A 16,153-nucleotide genomic window follows, 5' to 3' on the forward strand; every position below is an offset into this window, starting at 1 on the left:
GCGCTGCTGGGGTGGGCTGGGCTGGGGTGGAAGGAGTCTCCTGCCCGCGCACACGTGGAGTTCCCCCCTGCCCGTGGTGCGCCTCTCGGGAGGTGTGTGTTTGTGGGGGCGGGGGTTTGTCTGGTCCGAGCTGCCCCTGAGCAGCCCGTGATGAACCCGGGCTCGGCCTCCTGAGGTGCCGTCCCGTTCCCGGGATGTGAAGGCCTGTGTCCGGCGCACAGAGTCAGAATGGTCTGGGGTGGAAGGGACCTTACAGCTCATGTCTTTCCAACCCCTCTGCCGTGGCAGGGACACCTCCCGCTACACCAAGTTGCCCAATGCCCCATCCAGCCTGGCCTTGAAATATTTACGTAAGATTAAAATCATTAGTCTCATCCCTAGGTCATCAGTTTAACTGCATTGCTGTTTAACAGATTAAACGCCCTTTTTTAGACATAACATTTAAATCATAAAAACCTGAAATCAAGTGCTCTTCAGCTTCCCAGACTGTAAACACGACTGCATATAAACCACAGGGAACCAGTAGTAAAAGCTACACCGTACTGCATGTGTGTCTTCTTACTGCATTGGCTTTGTCATTATTAGATGTTAAATTGGGATCACAGGCAAGATTAGTAGATTAACAACAGCAGTGAAGGTTGAAAACCAAGAGGACTATCAACATTGCTGTGGATATAAGAAAACTAACAACTTTTTAAGGGTTTTTTGATTATTCATTTTGTAGTATTTTTAAGTGGTAGTAGATGGAGAAGCATATGAGAACTGGGGACACTCATCCTCAGTAAGAGGATTTTGTCTCTAGCCAAAGATACATGCAAGCTTTTGCACTGCCATGGTAGAAGAAAGTGGGGCTGATGTAAGGAGGTGTTCCCTGTGATCACTGAAGATTAGAAATAGGGGAGAAATTGTAGGAACCTTGATATACTTAGCACTTGTCAGTACTTTTGCTAAATCTTTGTAGGATTTAGGGTCCTAGTAAGTGTTACAGAGACTTGTATCTACAAGTGTTGCTTCCAAGACTGAGCTTCTTTCATGTGTTTTGTAAAGTGCAAGTTGTAGGAAATCTTCCCTTTCTAGGAATATAATTTACAGCGTTAACAGAACAAAACCAAAAAAGTTGATCTTAAATGAGGACATGGTGTTAAGGAACTTTCTAAGAAAAATATATTTTCATGTAAGTTGGTCTTAGGAAAGGCAGTGTGCCATTGCATCCTGAATAAATACTGCACATAGGGTTTACTAAGATGATCCAGGTCATTTTTATCCATCTCTGTTGGCTTTAGACAATATTCATTTTTTTTTCTAAATGGATCTGATTTTAAACTATATTACTGTTTAAAAAACAACAATAATAAAAAATGCAGACAAAAAAGCTCAAACATCTTAGATGTTTGTTTATCCTTGGAAAGATATTTCAGACTGTTTTTGTTTTCAGGAAAAATGGAGACTTCTTCCAGCATTTCTGAAGGTTAGTGCTACACACTCCTTTCATGGTGTGAATACTTAATCTCCTTTCTAACTTTACATTCCTTTCTTCTAGCTTTTACTGATATCTGTACTGATACTGTTTCCCAGAATATCTGTCCTCACTTTTCTGTGGAGTTTGCCTTTCTTTTAGTTCTCTGCAGTTATCAATAGACTAATTCCATAGATTGTTTTCTTGATTAATTTACAGATTATTTTGTGGAGACATCCTCCTAGAGGTTTGCATTTTTGTATGGTTGTTCTCAATCCATGCTGTATATATGTAATGTTTCCAGATTATTTTCCTGTTTTACTGGCACTCGGAGACCCTACCCATGCTCTTTATATGACAGCTCTGGTGTGAACTTGGAAATGTAGTGTAGAGCCAGAGTGATTGTCCAGCCACTTCCCAGAAGTTGTCAACTGAAAGAATTAACACAGTTATCCAAAAATAGTTATAAATGCTTACATCCTAATTTCTGCCTTGTGTGATTAATGTTATTGAAGCTGATTTTATTTGCTGCATGTGTGTGTTTTTCAGGTGAAAGGGCTGGTGAAGCAGCACATAGACTCATTCAACTATTTCATCAATGTTGAGGTAGGCTCTGTTGGGGGAAGGAGGGTGGCTCTTAGTACTCAGAAAAGGCACGTGGCTCCATTTTGTTATTTTTCTCCTCCAGATAAAGAAAATCATGAAGGCCAATGAAAAAGTTACAAGTGATGCTGACCCAATGTGGTACCTGAAGTAAGCATGAGATGATTTCCACATCAGTAGCTGCATGAGTACTATCTCATGGGTTTGTTATCAGCTATAAATTGTTTATAGGCACTTGTGTAGGTATAAATCAGGAGAATATTTTCTATTACTTATCTCTTACTTTATGTAATGAAAGATGGGAAGATTTAAAGGTTTATTCCACATGCAGGCTAAATTTTAACTAATTAGACCACAACTCAACTACAATGAGTTACTTTGGGAAGAATCATTGCTTGTTATTAATCAGCTTGTGTTCATCAAAGTAACTTCATTTTTCAGTGTATGTAAAATTTTGCTTCCTTCAGGTTGCCTGAAAAATATTTGCCTCATTGCTTATTTTGAAACTGTATTACAGGTACCTCAATATCTATGTGGGTACTCCAGATGTGGAAGAAAGCTTCAATGTGACACGACCTGTATCACCTCATGAGGTATTGATGTTTGCATCTGTCCTGTTTGGTTTTTTATCTTGGGAATGTCTTGGATAATAGCTGCATGTAATTTTGAGTACCTGCATGTTACATTAGGTAGTGCAGTGCATTCCACCATCGCTGTAAAAAGAAGCCTCAGAGATTGAAACATCATGGAATAAAGCTTTTTAATTTTATTTTAAATTGGGGTTTTTTTTCAGTATTCAGTGCTTCGTGTTAGCTGAATTTGAGTGGGTTTCCATGAAAGTAGTGAAAAGTACTTCTCTTGCTTAATCTTGTGGCTCTCCTTATGACAGAGCTGAAGTCCTCATGCCATAATGTAGGGTGCTTCGATATTTTTATTAACTTCTTTTTAATATTAGCTTTGCTGCTGTCTGCACCATAGGTCACTTCAGTCTCTGTTTCCCTTCCAGTTTTCTTTGGGAATGTATATCTGATTTTTTGCTTGTATTTTTAAAGTCTGGTTCAGAAAGCAAACATGGAAACTTTAAGCAGAAACGGATGGAAATTGTTAAAATTACAAGAAGCTGCAGAAGAACATTAGCCTTATGGGGAGTATATTTAATTTCATTGCAGTGCTGTAGGCATGTAGGTTAACAAATGGACTGTGTACTTCTGGAATAAAGATGTATGTTGGAGGACAGATGCTGCTGTGGTTGAAATCAGAACGGCTCATTGGTTTTGACCAACAGGGTATCAGGTAGCTTCTGTATGTATGAGAAAGCCATAAACTAACATAACCTTTGAACTTTTTAGGATGCTTTCATGTACCTAGAGCTATTCAATTCTCTTCAAAGTGCTCAGGAACACAGTATTTCTCTCCTGCTACTGTGCTTTGAGATTTATACCACTGCAACAGAGGTAGTGACCACCTCTTTTTGGCCTCTGAAGGGGGAACTGAGCTTGGAACTTGCACTCATTTACCTGCATGCAGCCTGTTGTCAACGTCATAACAGTTCACGTATCAGATGCTTTTTTCCTTGCTATATCCACTTAATACTTGAAGTTGAAATGTCTTTTTTGTCATCTCATCATGAGATACATTGTGCGCTTTGGAGGAATTCTGTAAGAACCGGCTGTCCAGTGGCTGCCACTTGGGCATAGCCACTTTGTTTCCAGTGACCTGACTCAAATCTCATTTGGTTTGATGGAAAGCTTTGAAATAAAGCCATTAATTCAGCCAGATGTCATATGTGATAGTTGCTGCATCTCACAAATGTGTAGCTAACGTTAAATCAGTAGATGTGAATGTGCACAAAATGCAACAGGAAAGATTTCTTTCATATGAATGAAACTGCATGCAAAAAGTTGTTTGTGGCCAACAACTCATATTCCAGAATTCAGGTATTAAAATGCCTCCTTACTTTATAGCTGAAGTGACTGTATATGCAGAGGAAGGCAAAATAAATGCTTCTCTTTATTTTCAGTGTGCTGTACACACGTGGAGGCCACAGTTATTTTCTTAAATAGGATGCTGCTCAGGTCAAGCCAGGGTGCAGTTGGAAAAAAGAAAAGGATTGGATAGTTAGGAGTCTGCCATTATATTTCTCTGTTGAAGGCTTTAAAATTCCTTCCCAAAACCACCTAAAATGATCAGATTTTTATAAGGGTCTGAGTATATATCAAGTCATGCCTGTCTTTTACCTTCAGGTGTCTATAGTTAGAAGTTACCTCAAGGAAGGTGATGCAAAAATACACATGCTGGAATATTACACTGTAATTTGTATTTTATATCTGTGTCTTGTGTTAAAGAAGCACACACAGAGAATCCCAAGGCCTTTTTTTCCCCGGGTAGTACTAAAGAGGCTGTCTAACTCTCTTTCTCCTCCAGTCCTTACAGGAGTTTCCTGAACTGTTCATACAGATGAATTTAAAGTAATTAGAATATGGAAATATTCTCAGTTACTTTTAAATTGGATGTAGTTGCTGGGAGCAGAATGGCACCTAGTTTTCTGCATGGCACAGCTTGAAAGCTGCTGGTGCACATCAGTATTTTATTGCTAGAGAAGTGCTTTACTTTGTAATGTGGAGAGGAGGAACATCCAGTTTGTGATGATTCTTGAGCTGTATTTTTCTATACAGTTGCATCTTCAATGCACAGCACAATCTTAATTGCCTTTTATTAGTACATAATCAGTACACTGAAAGACTTCAGAACCATAAATGTGCAAGTCTGAATACTGTTAAACCTGTAATCCTGGAGCTGAAAGGTAAGGCATGCTCAGTGAGGTCACGAATGACCTGCTGTGAGTTGCTCTGTTGTGTTCAGCAAATGCAGTAAGGCCTGTCTTGCATGAAGATACACAACACCTTAAGGGCTGGCAACCTCTTACAGTGAGGCTGGGGAGAGCAGATTGGAAAGGTTGGATTAGAAATGATTGAGCCTTGAGATATCTAATGGCCTAGATGTGTTTATTCTGCTTCCCTTGGGCTCCAAGGAATTTGCAGACAAATTCTGGGAGTCTTCACAGGAAGTGATTCTGTAGTGAGCCTTCAGTAAGTCATCTTTAGAAACAGTACCATACAGTGAGGTTTGCTCATTCTTCTAATAAGGTAGCACGGTGTCTCTCTCAATCTTGTGCTTTTCCATCCTGTCAGAATTCATGTGGCAGCACAACTCTTCAGCTATTGAGAATGCATATAGAAATGTCCCCAAGCTGAGCACTGCTCAGACACACTGTGGTCTTTGTGTCAGCTCTGCTGATTAGACCTGTTTGTTTAATTGGACCTGTTTGTCTAATTAGAGAGTTTAGAAGTTATGCTCTGCAGTGCTGTCTTCTCAAGGCACAGATCTCCTGGCTGCTTTTGAAAATCATAGTAATTGTATTTGGATTTTTAGACAGGAGAGTGTCACACATTCTTCAGGTACCATGAAGATCTTGCTGAAGCTTTGCTTTGCTGCATTTCTTTGTGATGATTTACAGGATACAGGGCAAACACAGGATATTTTAAGAGAGATTCTTCAGCTTGAAGTCACCACCTGACCGTGTGCCTGTTGTCCTTTCAGTGCCGCCTGCGGGACATGACCTATTCTGCGCCGATTACCGTGGATATTGAATACACCCGAGGCAGCCAGAGGATCATCCGCAATGCGTTACCCATTGGCAGGTGAGACACCACATGCTCAGCTTCTGCTGTCAGTTTTCATTTGCTGCCATGCTGGGAAGAGTTCTTACTGCAGAACAGATGCAGGCCAACCTTGCTTCCTTGTTAAAAGAAGCCATGAGTGGGCAAATCTTCATAAATAGCTGTACAGGATTTTTAGCTTCTAAGATTTTGTTTTGCAAAAGCTTCTGATAATGTCTCCCTCCAAAGAAGGATGGATATAAGGATGAATGTTGTCTGTGATTCTACTGATAGAAAACCAGAGGAAAATGCATGCCTGGAGCTGGAAGTCACATTATTGTAAAATAAAGTCAGGCATATTTGCTTTGTAGCCAAATTACTCAGTCTTTCATACATAATATGTAGAGTAGCATCTGTAGAAGGTGGATGGTAAAACCAGTAACGCAAGCATTAGTTCTGCTGCACAAGTTAAACTTTCATTTAAAATTGGTTTGGTTAAAAATTAAAGTTACATTATTAAGACTGGCTTTAAGGGCATACATGCAAAAAGTTTTTTGCTGTTAAAAACTGTTGATACCCAATTATTATTTCCATGGGAAATAATTTTCCTCATCTGTCCTTAGTATTGTACTTTTCCTTTGGCCAGTGCTCTTGTTGGACATGCAGTTCAGATTGGGACGGATGTTTCATTGGAGTTTTCAGAAATGGCATTTGAGTATTCCATTTTGAGTTACCTTATGCCAACTGCTTCCTGTTTCTGATATAAACAGCCAATGCATTAAGCTCTTATTGCATGTGATAGAAGATTTTGCTTGATCCGTAGTATTATACTTTTCCTTTGGCCAGTGCTCTTGTTGGACATGCAGTTCAGATTGGGATGGATGTTTCATTGGAGTTTTCAGAAATGGCATTTGAGTATTCCATTTTGAGTTACCTTATGCCAACTGCTTCCTGTTTCTGATATAAACAGCCAATGCATTAAGCTCTTATTGCATGTGATAGAAGATTTTGCTTGTCATATGAAGCTTCTTATCTCTAGGAAGTACTTTCTTATTAGCGCAGTAAATATTACCATATCCCGCAGCTGTAGGGAGGAGGAGAGAATCCAACAGGCAGGAATTGTGCAGCAAGACTGATTTATTTAATTATTTTACAAACTCTTTTATAGACTTTTTTCTTCATAGTCTAATGGGACAAAGGATCAGCCACCCGCCTTGGGGTGATTGGCTAAAATCCTAAAACATCCATTGTCAAAATGTTTTCCTACTGTACTATAGACAAAGCTCAGCAAGGTCGCAGGTGTTCATGGTTTATAAACTCTGCAAATATCTTCTGTGAGAGAGAAAAGTATCCCACGGACTTAGAGAGTAGCAAGAAAAATTCTTGCTAGCAGCATTTTTGTCTCCACACTTTCTCAGTGAAATATGGTGACAAGATAGTTTTTTTTACTCTGCAGAAATATGGAATTTGAGTTCATCAGTTTTCTTTTAAGATATAAGAATATGAAAACAGCAAAGAAATTAAAATAATTTATAAGATTTAAATACAAGAAATATAGCCTAATTGTGTTTTTTGTTGAAGTAAATTTGAATGAAAAATCTCAAAGGTTGAAAATAGTTGTATAATAGAACTCATGAATAATTTTTGTCAACATCTGTCTTAGAAAAGATTTGGAACACAGGTCTTACAAAGGCTGTCCACCAAGGAGGGAGATTCTGTAAGCTGGATCAAAAGCCAGCTTTTTTGTAGAAGAGGCTAAGGGGCATGGAGGTTTTTTGGTAGATGTAGTGGTAAACTCTTTATCTTATGCAAAATACAGCTTTCTCTTTGGAAATAGCTTTTGAAAGAGAGCACAGTTTTTCTCTTTCAAAAATCTGTGAAAAGGTGCATTATGAAGCTGACTATAAAAGTACACTTTTCAATAATAACTGCAAAATCATTGCTGGTTAGTTGTTGAATAAGCCAAATTGAAAGTGAACATTTCCTGATTTATCACAGGGTGATAGAATAATTTGGGTTGAAAGAGTACAGTCTCCTGCTCAGCCTCTAGTACAGCCTCCTTCTCAAAATGGGTCAGCTCTGTGATCAAACCAGGCTGCTCAGTGCTTCATCCTGTCAGGTCCTGAAGACATCCATGAATGGAGACTGCCCAGCTTCCCTGTGCAGCTTTTCCTCTCTTTGACTGTCCTCGTGGTGAAGAAGTTTTGCCTCACATTCAGCCTGGGCATCTTTAGTTTCTCTTTTTTTTCGCTTCCCTAAGCATTGAATTTGTTTTTAATTTCTTGGAATATCTTTCCACCACACGTTGCTTCACGAAATGCTTGCTTGCAGGCTTCTCTGCTAGGTCACCAGAGAAATCAGAGCTAACACTGGGGAACCTTCATGCAGAGAGATAGAGGCACTATCTCTCTGCAGCCAGAAGGTGTCATTCCTGTGTGGGAAATGAGTTATGAACTAACTTTATCTAATAAAAACTGGTAACAGTTCATCTGCAGTGGCATGTTCTTCACTGCAGACCGTTTTGGGGACCAGGAGTCTTTGCACCAGTTATCATTGGCCTTGGTGGCCCTGCTTGTCAGGATGCTTGAGTAGCTGCATACAATTAAATAGGAAGTCTGTGGTTTCTGCTTGTAGGTGTCCAGTTTCGGGTCTCTCTTCAGTTCCATGTTCTATGAAATAAGGTGGGCTTAAATGAAAACCTGCTCACAAATCACAGCATGCATGAGTTCTGATGACCTTAAATGTGTTTTTTTCAGTTTGTTCAGCATAATTTTTGTTCTGAATTTGACTATTCATATTTTTCTGTCTTGAGTCTGAAGTAAAATTGTAACTGGTTTTCTTGCAGAATGCCTATAATGCTGCGTAGCTCCAATTGTGTACTTACTGGGAAAACTCCAGCAGAATTTGCCAAACTAAATGAGTGCCCGTTAGATCCAGGTACATTTTCACTCATGTTCTTTTTTTTCCATCTGTACTTTGAGTGTTAAATCTTTTACAGCAAAGAAATACCCCTTTGGTACGTTTCTTGCTGCCATGAAGTCTTTGCGGAAGTCTCAAGTGTGTGCTTGCAACTGAAAGAAATTGTCCGGCTTTTGGTTGAGTACAGGAATAGTTGGTATTTGCAGACAATTTTCAACCACGAAAAACAATGCACTAAGATTTTGAGTATTTTATTTTGAAATTTGTATGTAGTGTTGTACAGTGATGTGTTATATGAGAAAAAAGATGGAGTTCATTCATTGAAAATTAAACAGATCAGGGAAGAGTGGAGTATGATGTCCTCCAGAGTGGGAACTCTCGTTTGTTATTGCCTTCTGTAAAGCAAGAATAAAGTGTTACATGTTACATGGTAATATTTGATATGTAGAGAGGAGATGAAGATTTATAACAAGCGACTTCTTTGGGTTTTATTTGTCAAGTTTGTCCATTACTTTTTTAAGGGAGAATTTAGTCTCCGATTGTGTACTTATGGTTTACTTTCTAATAATTTATATTCAAAGGCGTATTGGAGGAGACAAGTAAGGTGCAAGGGTACTGACATGCAAAATATTTCTTTTCTATTAACTAGGTGGCTATTTCATTGTCAAAGGTGTAGAGAAAGTCATTCTTATTCAAGAGCAGTTATCCAAAAACAGAATCATTGTGGAAGCTGATAGAAAAGGCACGGTTGGCGCTTCTGTTACCAGGTATGATAAATTCCTACCATTACATAAAGGAGATAAACCCAAAGCTTTAGAACTTCATTGTTGTAGTTTAAATAGCTGTGGAGGTTTTTTCCTAGTGTAGTTTAACCAGAAAAAGCTGTAGACATTCAGTGCTCCTGTCTAGCTACTGTCATTTTGTATGCTAAAACTTCAATCCCTAAATAGTATAGTATTCCCACAGAAATCAGTGAGAGTTGCTCATGTGTTCCAGGATTCATCCCAGATTAGGAAAAGCAAGTTCTAATTTTTAATATAGCAAAGTGCACTTCCTAAGTGATGGTGTTTGGTCTCAGTTTGCTGCAAGTAACATGAAGCTACTGCAGTGGAAATTGGATGTAACCTTTTGTTTGCCTCTCTACATAAAATTGGCATAAAAACTTTTAAAGGCAAAGGCAGCTGAGGAGGAAGCAAATATTTTTGTACTACACAAATTACTGAAAATGGCAAGGTAGTCTAAATTTGGCCTTTCCTCCTTGATCAAGTTTTGTTTCTATTTTTTTCAGCCTTTGGTTGGTTGCTTCTTATTTTTTAAGCTGCATTCTGGTATAATAATGGTGCTTTTCACTGTTCAGTATGAGGGCTGTTTTTTCTTCTCCAGAGGCCTCTCATGTCTCTTCTAGCTACTCTACTGTCTCCCAGTAAGCCTGGATGAGGTTACCAGCAGTACCACCAAGTACTGTTATGTCATTACCACTGTTGCTGCAGTACTTGTTCACACTTAGACCTTGCTGGTTACATCAAAATTGATTATAAAAGCATGCAAAGATGATTTCAAAAAGTACAGACTTCTACTTGCTCAAGTCAAATACGCCAAATAGTCCCCAGCACAGGTGATAACACCCTATTATCTTGGAGTTACAGGCTGATCTCTGGCTGGTTTAATGTAATCTTTAAAAGAGGAGAAAGTGAGATTCATTCAGCTGAAAGATTGTTCAAGCTTGCTAAGTTCTATACAAAAGATTCTAGAAGTCAGTGCAAACACTCTGTTGGACATAGTATTATTTTTATTTTAACTTCAGTTCCACTCATGAGAAGAAGAGCAGAACAAATATGGTTGTGAAACAAGGAAGATTTTACCTGAGGCACAACACTCTGTCAGAAGATATTCCCATTGCTATCATATTTAAGGTAACACAGCTGTTTGTTTGGGGGAAAAAAAGGGGAAAAATGCTGTGCTGTAGCGCAAGAATGAAGGTCAACAGCAGCTCTCAAGTTAATATGTACAGAAGGACTTGGCAGGGCTTAGATATTGCAAGCTTTTTTCCCTTGGGAAGTCATCTTTATTGTACAGCAAAAAGAATAAGTGCTGTATTTTTCTGCAAGGAGAGCATTGCTGTGCCAAGAGAAATGCCTGCCTTCCGCTTGCTCTGCCTTGTGAGTTACCTCTGCTGCTATAGGTCAAAAGGGTTTTGTTTTGTTATGAGCTATGCTGTAAGTTGTGTTAAGGGTCTTTGTTTCTGGTTTTGGTTCCAGCCTGTCCCCAGCTCTGACTTGTGCAGTGCTGAGTAGCTTGATGTCCTTTTTCAGGTTCAGGGACATAGCCATGAGTTCATTTATGCATGACTTCCAGTCATAACTGTAAACAAAACTGAGAGCCTCTGGGGAAGTCTTGCAATTCTTAGACCTACTCCTAAATCCTGTAAGGTTACTGGAGTGGCCTGCATTTCTTAGCAGTTTGCTTCCCCTGTGAATGAGCCGTGCCTCGGTCCAAATAGTTCAGAAGCCCTGCCTGGTTCAGGAACACTCACTGGTATCCTGAGGGCAGTGAAGGCTTGGGCAGGCATCATAGCTTTGAGGCGATTCCTGACAGAGGGCTCTGAGAGGCATCCACTCCTGAGTATGGGAGAGAACTGGGGAGTATTTGCCCTTCCAGTTGAGCTGGTGACAATGTCATGCCTTGACCCTCATCTCCTGTGAAACTGCCAAAGTGCTTTCTTTCACTCTCTGCTTCTCCCTTTCATTTTAATTCACTCAAGGGTGCACACGCGTGAGTGTGTGATCAGTGTGACATAACGATGACAGCTCCCCAGCTGCCCAGCTGGACCAGAAGCAGGCTGCTAGCTCATCTGTCTGTGGAATCAAATGCATGGACTACAGCCAGGAAAGGTGGTGGGTGGACGTGCTCTGTCCAGCTGCTGGAGAAGAACAGTAGGGCATGGCCAGGCCTTAGGCTGGGACCTGTCCTGCCAGCAGCTGGGAGCTCCTTCCTGTCCTGTAATGCTTTGATGTTGCCTTTGGGTTTACAGTCTGGTACATTGTGTGTGCAGGAGGAAATTGGGCTGCGTTCTTGGAGGCACGAAAAAGCCTCTGACTGGATGGATCTGGGCAAAACTCTGTTTCTGTGTTCTCTGTAGTGGGTTACGGCACAGAAGGTTGGGAGAGGAAATGATGTGCCAGGAGAGGGCAGCACGTGCTCGCAGCATCTGAGCTGGTCGTAACCGCAGCACCGATGTTGTTTATGGGTTTTGTCCCTATTACCCCAGTGCTTGGTGTGCCTTGGTACTAGAAAATAGTTTAATAATTGGGTTTAGACTTGAGAAATAAATGGCTGTTACATCTGATTAAGCAAATCTCTTCAAATAAGGGAGGAGATCGTCTGTTTTTAGTGACCAGTGTTCAAGGAGTTTGAGAAGTTATTTATGGACAGAAATGCACATAAAAGTGCCAGGATTAAGTTCACAACTCTTGTGTTGCAGAAAAGTGTTAATGTGGCTCTTAATCCACTTGCTCCAGTACCAAATTGCTGGATTCCACCTTCACTTCAGACTTTTATTACATTTTGTCAGCCTGTGCTGGTACAGATAAATACCTGCTCACGCAGAGTAACTGCTCTGGGTTGTTGTTTGAGGAGATGGTTGTTGGCTTGTTTTTCTAAGCAAAATTGTACTGACTATTACCATCTGACAATGCTTGCTATAATTATCACCCTCTTCATATGTATCTTTTATATTTTAGATAATGTTCCCTAATTTTTCATTTACTAATTGAATAAGGGGTTCCAGTTGTTGGAAGTTCTTGGCTGTAGTGCTTTTCAATGATTTATATTGATTTAGTACAGTAGCAAATCAGCTACACCCACTTCAACTGTTCTGAATGTTCCATCCCAGCTGTTCTCATGAGTGGTCATTTTTTTTACCTTTCCTTTAATGACATGAAATTCAGGGATCTTCTGTCTACTTCTGATGAGTCTCCAGCTGGAAATGAAAGCAGTCACCAGTCTCTGATTCTCCTTTCTTGGGCATTGCTGTAGTGTGGTATTGCTTTGTTCTATTTAACTACTAGAAGCAAGATTGGAAATGCAATAGCCCTCAACCTGGAGAATCCCAAACTTAGGGATGCCTGTCTAACTTCAGCTCTCTCACATGGCAGTATTATACACAGGAGATTTGTTGGAAAAACAAGGAGAATAATTCCTTTCTGCCAACACCGAAGCCTTGGGCATGAAGCATGTGACTTCCTTATTACGGGTAGGTGTTCTGCTTCTTGTGATATAGAGATCCGTATCTGCAAGAGACAAAATTAAGCTGTATACACAATCTGAGGTCTCAGGTTTTGGCTGCCTTTGAATCCTTAACTTGTCCTGAAACAGCTACATGTGTAATTTCTAATTAAAAACTAAAATGATAAAGCAATGGCAAAAATCTATCGCTCTGCGTTTCCTCCCAGACTGGCATCCAGGCTACTACCAAGTTCCACAGACCTCTGTGTTTTGACTAAGAAAACAAGTATTAATTGGTAGAGGGTTGCCATTCAGTGCATGGGCCAGCTAGAGGGGGTAGTCTGAGATTCAGGGGTTATCTGAGAGACAGTGAGCAATTTTGGATTGTCTTTCTGGTCCCAATAGCTTTAACTGACCTGGTGTTCTTATGTGATGTAAGAAATAGGTCGGGTGCAGAAAATCATTGTAGCATTATAGAATAGAAAGCAAGTATTGCAGATCTATAATCTAATGTGGATTTAAAGCTACTGCAACTGTAAGGTTGAGGTGTACTAATATATCCTCTAGACATCTTTGTCAAAAGCTGTGAAATACAGAACATTAGAAACACCACCAACTGATAGAGCTGAGGCCTAAAATTCCTAGTGCTCCCTAGACTAGAATCTAAGGTCACCCTTGTATTTCAGGTGTGAAGTCATGGACTGAGCTGCATGCTAGGGCAAGACCTGAACACAGTGTTCTCCATTTTTGCTTTTGGTGAGGAATGAAGCCCAGGCACATGAGCTGTGGGGAGCAGTGGAAAGAGAGTGGATCTTAAGGTCCCTTGATCTGGATAGATAGGGACTGGATTGTGTGGGGTCACCCTAAAGGAGGCATGTGCCTTTCAGTTCATCCTTATTCATAACTGCAAGCCAGAATGACCTTGTCCTGCTGCTTTGTTTTATCTGCCTTCCAGACCTGTAGGGATCTTCAGGATGGGCATGCTCAGATGTTTTACAGTCAGTTGTGCCAAACACATCTAAGTTGTGGTTTCGTGGAATTTAGCACATTGACCACAACTAACTGAAATTTGGTAGGCTACAAAAGGCATGTGCCTGGCACTATTCTAGGGCAGACTTGGGGTATCTGCTCTTTAGATGTAGGGGAGTTAGAGCTTTGTAGCTGTGCTAGCTTAAACAGTTTTCCCTAACCCATCTTCTTATAAGTGACAGAAGCATTTGTGCAGTCACTATATATGGAAATGCAACTTTACTTTTGAAGTAGTGACAGAAATCAGACAATTTTACCCCTAAATTATGGGTTCGTGTCAGTTTTTAAAGGGCTGTTAACTGCCTTCTAATGGGAAAACAAACACAGCTATTTGCTTCCTGCTTACTTTGTAACACTTCTTCATTAGTTAAGATACATGTGCGACCACAGGGGTATTTATGGTACCTTGAGCTGTCTTGCAACTCTGGGAGACCTTTCTTTAGCTGTGTCAGTTGTGCACAGCTCAGGGGACTGTGTGAGCTGTGCACAGTGGCTCTTCTGAGTATGTCAGGCTAGGAGGTGCACAGGCTTTACCTTGGGGGGCTCGGACAGTTCTAGGTAGCAGTGGGCACTAGAGGAGGTGTGGAATATTTGTGCTCTATATAAGGGTGTTTCTGTTCTGAAAATCATCTGGGTTAGAGGTAAGAAGGTGCAGCTGCTTTTGCAGAAAGCTCCCTAAATTGCAGGGAGTTAGAGCTGCTCAAAGGTAAGGGCTATTTTTCTTTTGAGTTTGTGATTTTTCTTGTGAGTTTGTGATTTGGTAGACTTGAGTGAGCTGTGGGAGCTGAAGTAAGTGAAGGTTGCATGCTGCATTGAAACTGGTTAGGGAAGGAAGAAGATTGTAAGTAACCCTACAGGGACTTAAAAGTTGAATTTTATGACATGAATCACTGGATGAAGTATCTTTAGTGTGTGTGGGAGCTGTGAGAAACTGCTCTAGGACCTGCGGCAGAAGATTTGAACAGCAAGTCAAGTTTCATTTTTACAAACCTGTGTTAGCCTTGGAGCTGTTAGGTGCAGCTCTAGAGGAACAGCTGGATGGTGGTCTGACTGGATCTGCAGGATTATGGGTTCCCATGGCTGTTGTTTCATAGCTCGTATCTTTTGAATTATGAAAGCTCCAGACCAATTCTGTCTGTGATGTCAACCTTGAACTTCCCTGACATCTTTTTAATCCAGTCATCTGCCTGTCTCTGTGCTGTAATTTAGCCTGATGGACTGCAGAACTGCATTCTAGGGAAGTGCCATGGAAACGCCTAGACATCATCATTAAGACGTGAGCTGGGGGAGGAAGAGCTGGGCTCACACTCTCATCTGTACGTGTGTGTGCACACACAAAGATGGACACACACGCATTTAGGCAGTGGGAAGCTCCCCAGTCCCAGGAAGGGGTTGGCCCCACTGGGACTGCTTTCTCCCACTTGAACTCAGGATGATCTGAATATTCTGAATGCTTGCTTTGCCTTCTCTGTTTTATGTCCATCGACTGCTAGCCTTCAACCGTAATCTTCAGCTACTGTCTCCTTCCTCATCCTTTCACTGCCACTGTTAAATTATGCTTTTACAATGTCTCCTTCCCCCTTCCCCCATAAAATTATCCCTTTGTGACATTGCCTTCCAATCAAAAAGAAAAGACATCTTGTCTACTGCTTTGCTTTTACGTTAATTTCCTTTCCCTCAGCTTTGTCCTAGGACCATGAGTGTTTTAACCATAGGGCCCATTCTTATATCGCGTGTCCTCCGTGTTTCTGTAACATAAGCAACAGCCAAGGAATATTTTGTTACTGTCCTAATGATGTTACAGGCTAATTCTGGAGTACTTCTTTTCTATTGGTTTGGTTCTTTGGTTAGTTGTTTTTGGAAGGGTAACATCAGGGCCAAATTTACTGAAAACCCAAGTGTTAAGATTACAAATCTCTCTGATAGCAGCATGGGCCTGCTGCTTGTCCTTTTGGTGTTGCGTGTAGGTAGATTTGTGTATGCAACTCTGCTCAGGATTGTTGAGAGTATAGAGGAGAATAAATAGGTTCACTTTTAGGCTGTTGTGTTAGCACATCTTTTACAGTTATTTGCCTGAGTTTTAGTCATTACTCATAAATTCATTTCCTTCAATTTTCACATATTTAACAGCACAGTGTATGTGGTTTGGTGACAGATCCTGGCCTTTCCCACTCAGAAATTTAGAATTCTCAGGTGATTTTGCTGCTACAAACTCCAGCTAGAAAATCTACATGGGCTTAAAGATCTATCTTGTACTCATCCT

At 40.5% G+C, this 16,153-nt stretch overlaps 1 protein-coding gene across 2 annotated transcripts in view; it reads left to right on the forward strand.

The window, feature by feature from the left end:
• The first annotated feature begins 1,369 nt into the window (after positions 1 to 1,369).
• POLR3B (RNA polymerase III subunit B) overlaps positions 1,370 to 16,153 on the forward strand; it is a 74,540-nt gene continuing 59,756 nt past the window's right edge. The window contains exons 1-8 of one of the 2 annotated variants that reach the window (XM_008636384.2): positions 1,370 to 1,468; positions 2,006 to 2,062; positions 2,145 to 2,209; positions 2,577 to 2,652; positions 5,660 to 5,760; positions 8,564 to 8,655; positions 9,287 to 9,404; positions 10,442 to 10,550. In XM_008636384.2, coding sequence (XP_008634606.2) covers positions 1,388 to 1,468; positions 2,006 to 2,062; positions 2,145 to 2,209; positions 2,577 to 2,652; positions 5,660 to 5,760; positions 8,564 to 8,655; positions 9,287 to 9,404; positions 10,442 to 10,550 — 699 coding nt within the window. In that variant the 5' untranslated portion in view covers positions 1,370 to 1,387. Of the gene's footprint in view, positions 1,469 to 2,005; positions 2,063 to 2,144; positions 2,210 to 2,576; positions 2,653 to 5,659; positions 5,761 to 8,563; positions 8,656 to 9,286; positions 9,405 to 10,441; positions 10,551 to 12,485; positions 12,890 to 16,153 lie in introns of those variants that run through there. The other variant, XM_017738002.1, reaches the window with a different exon arrangement.

Source organism: Corvus brachyrhynchos, unplaced genomic scaffold, assembly GCF_000691975.1.
Source record: "Corvus brachyrhynchos isolate BGI_N302 unplaced genomic scaffold, ASM69197v1 scaffold56, whole genome shotgun sequence".
NCBI lineage: Eukaryota > Metazoa > Chordata > Aves > Passeriformes > Corvidae > Corvus > Corvus brachyrhynchos.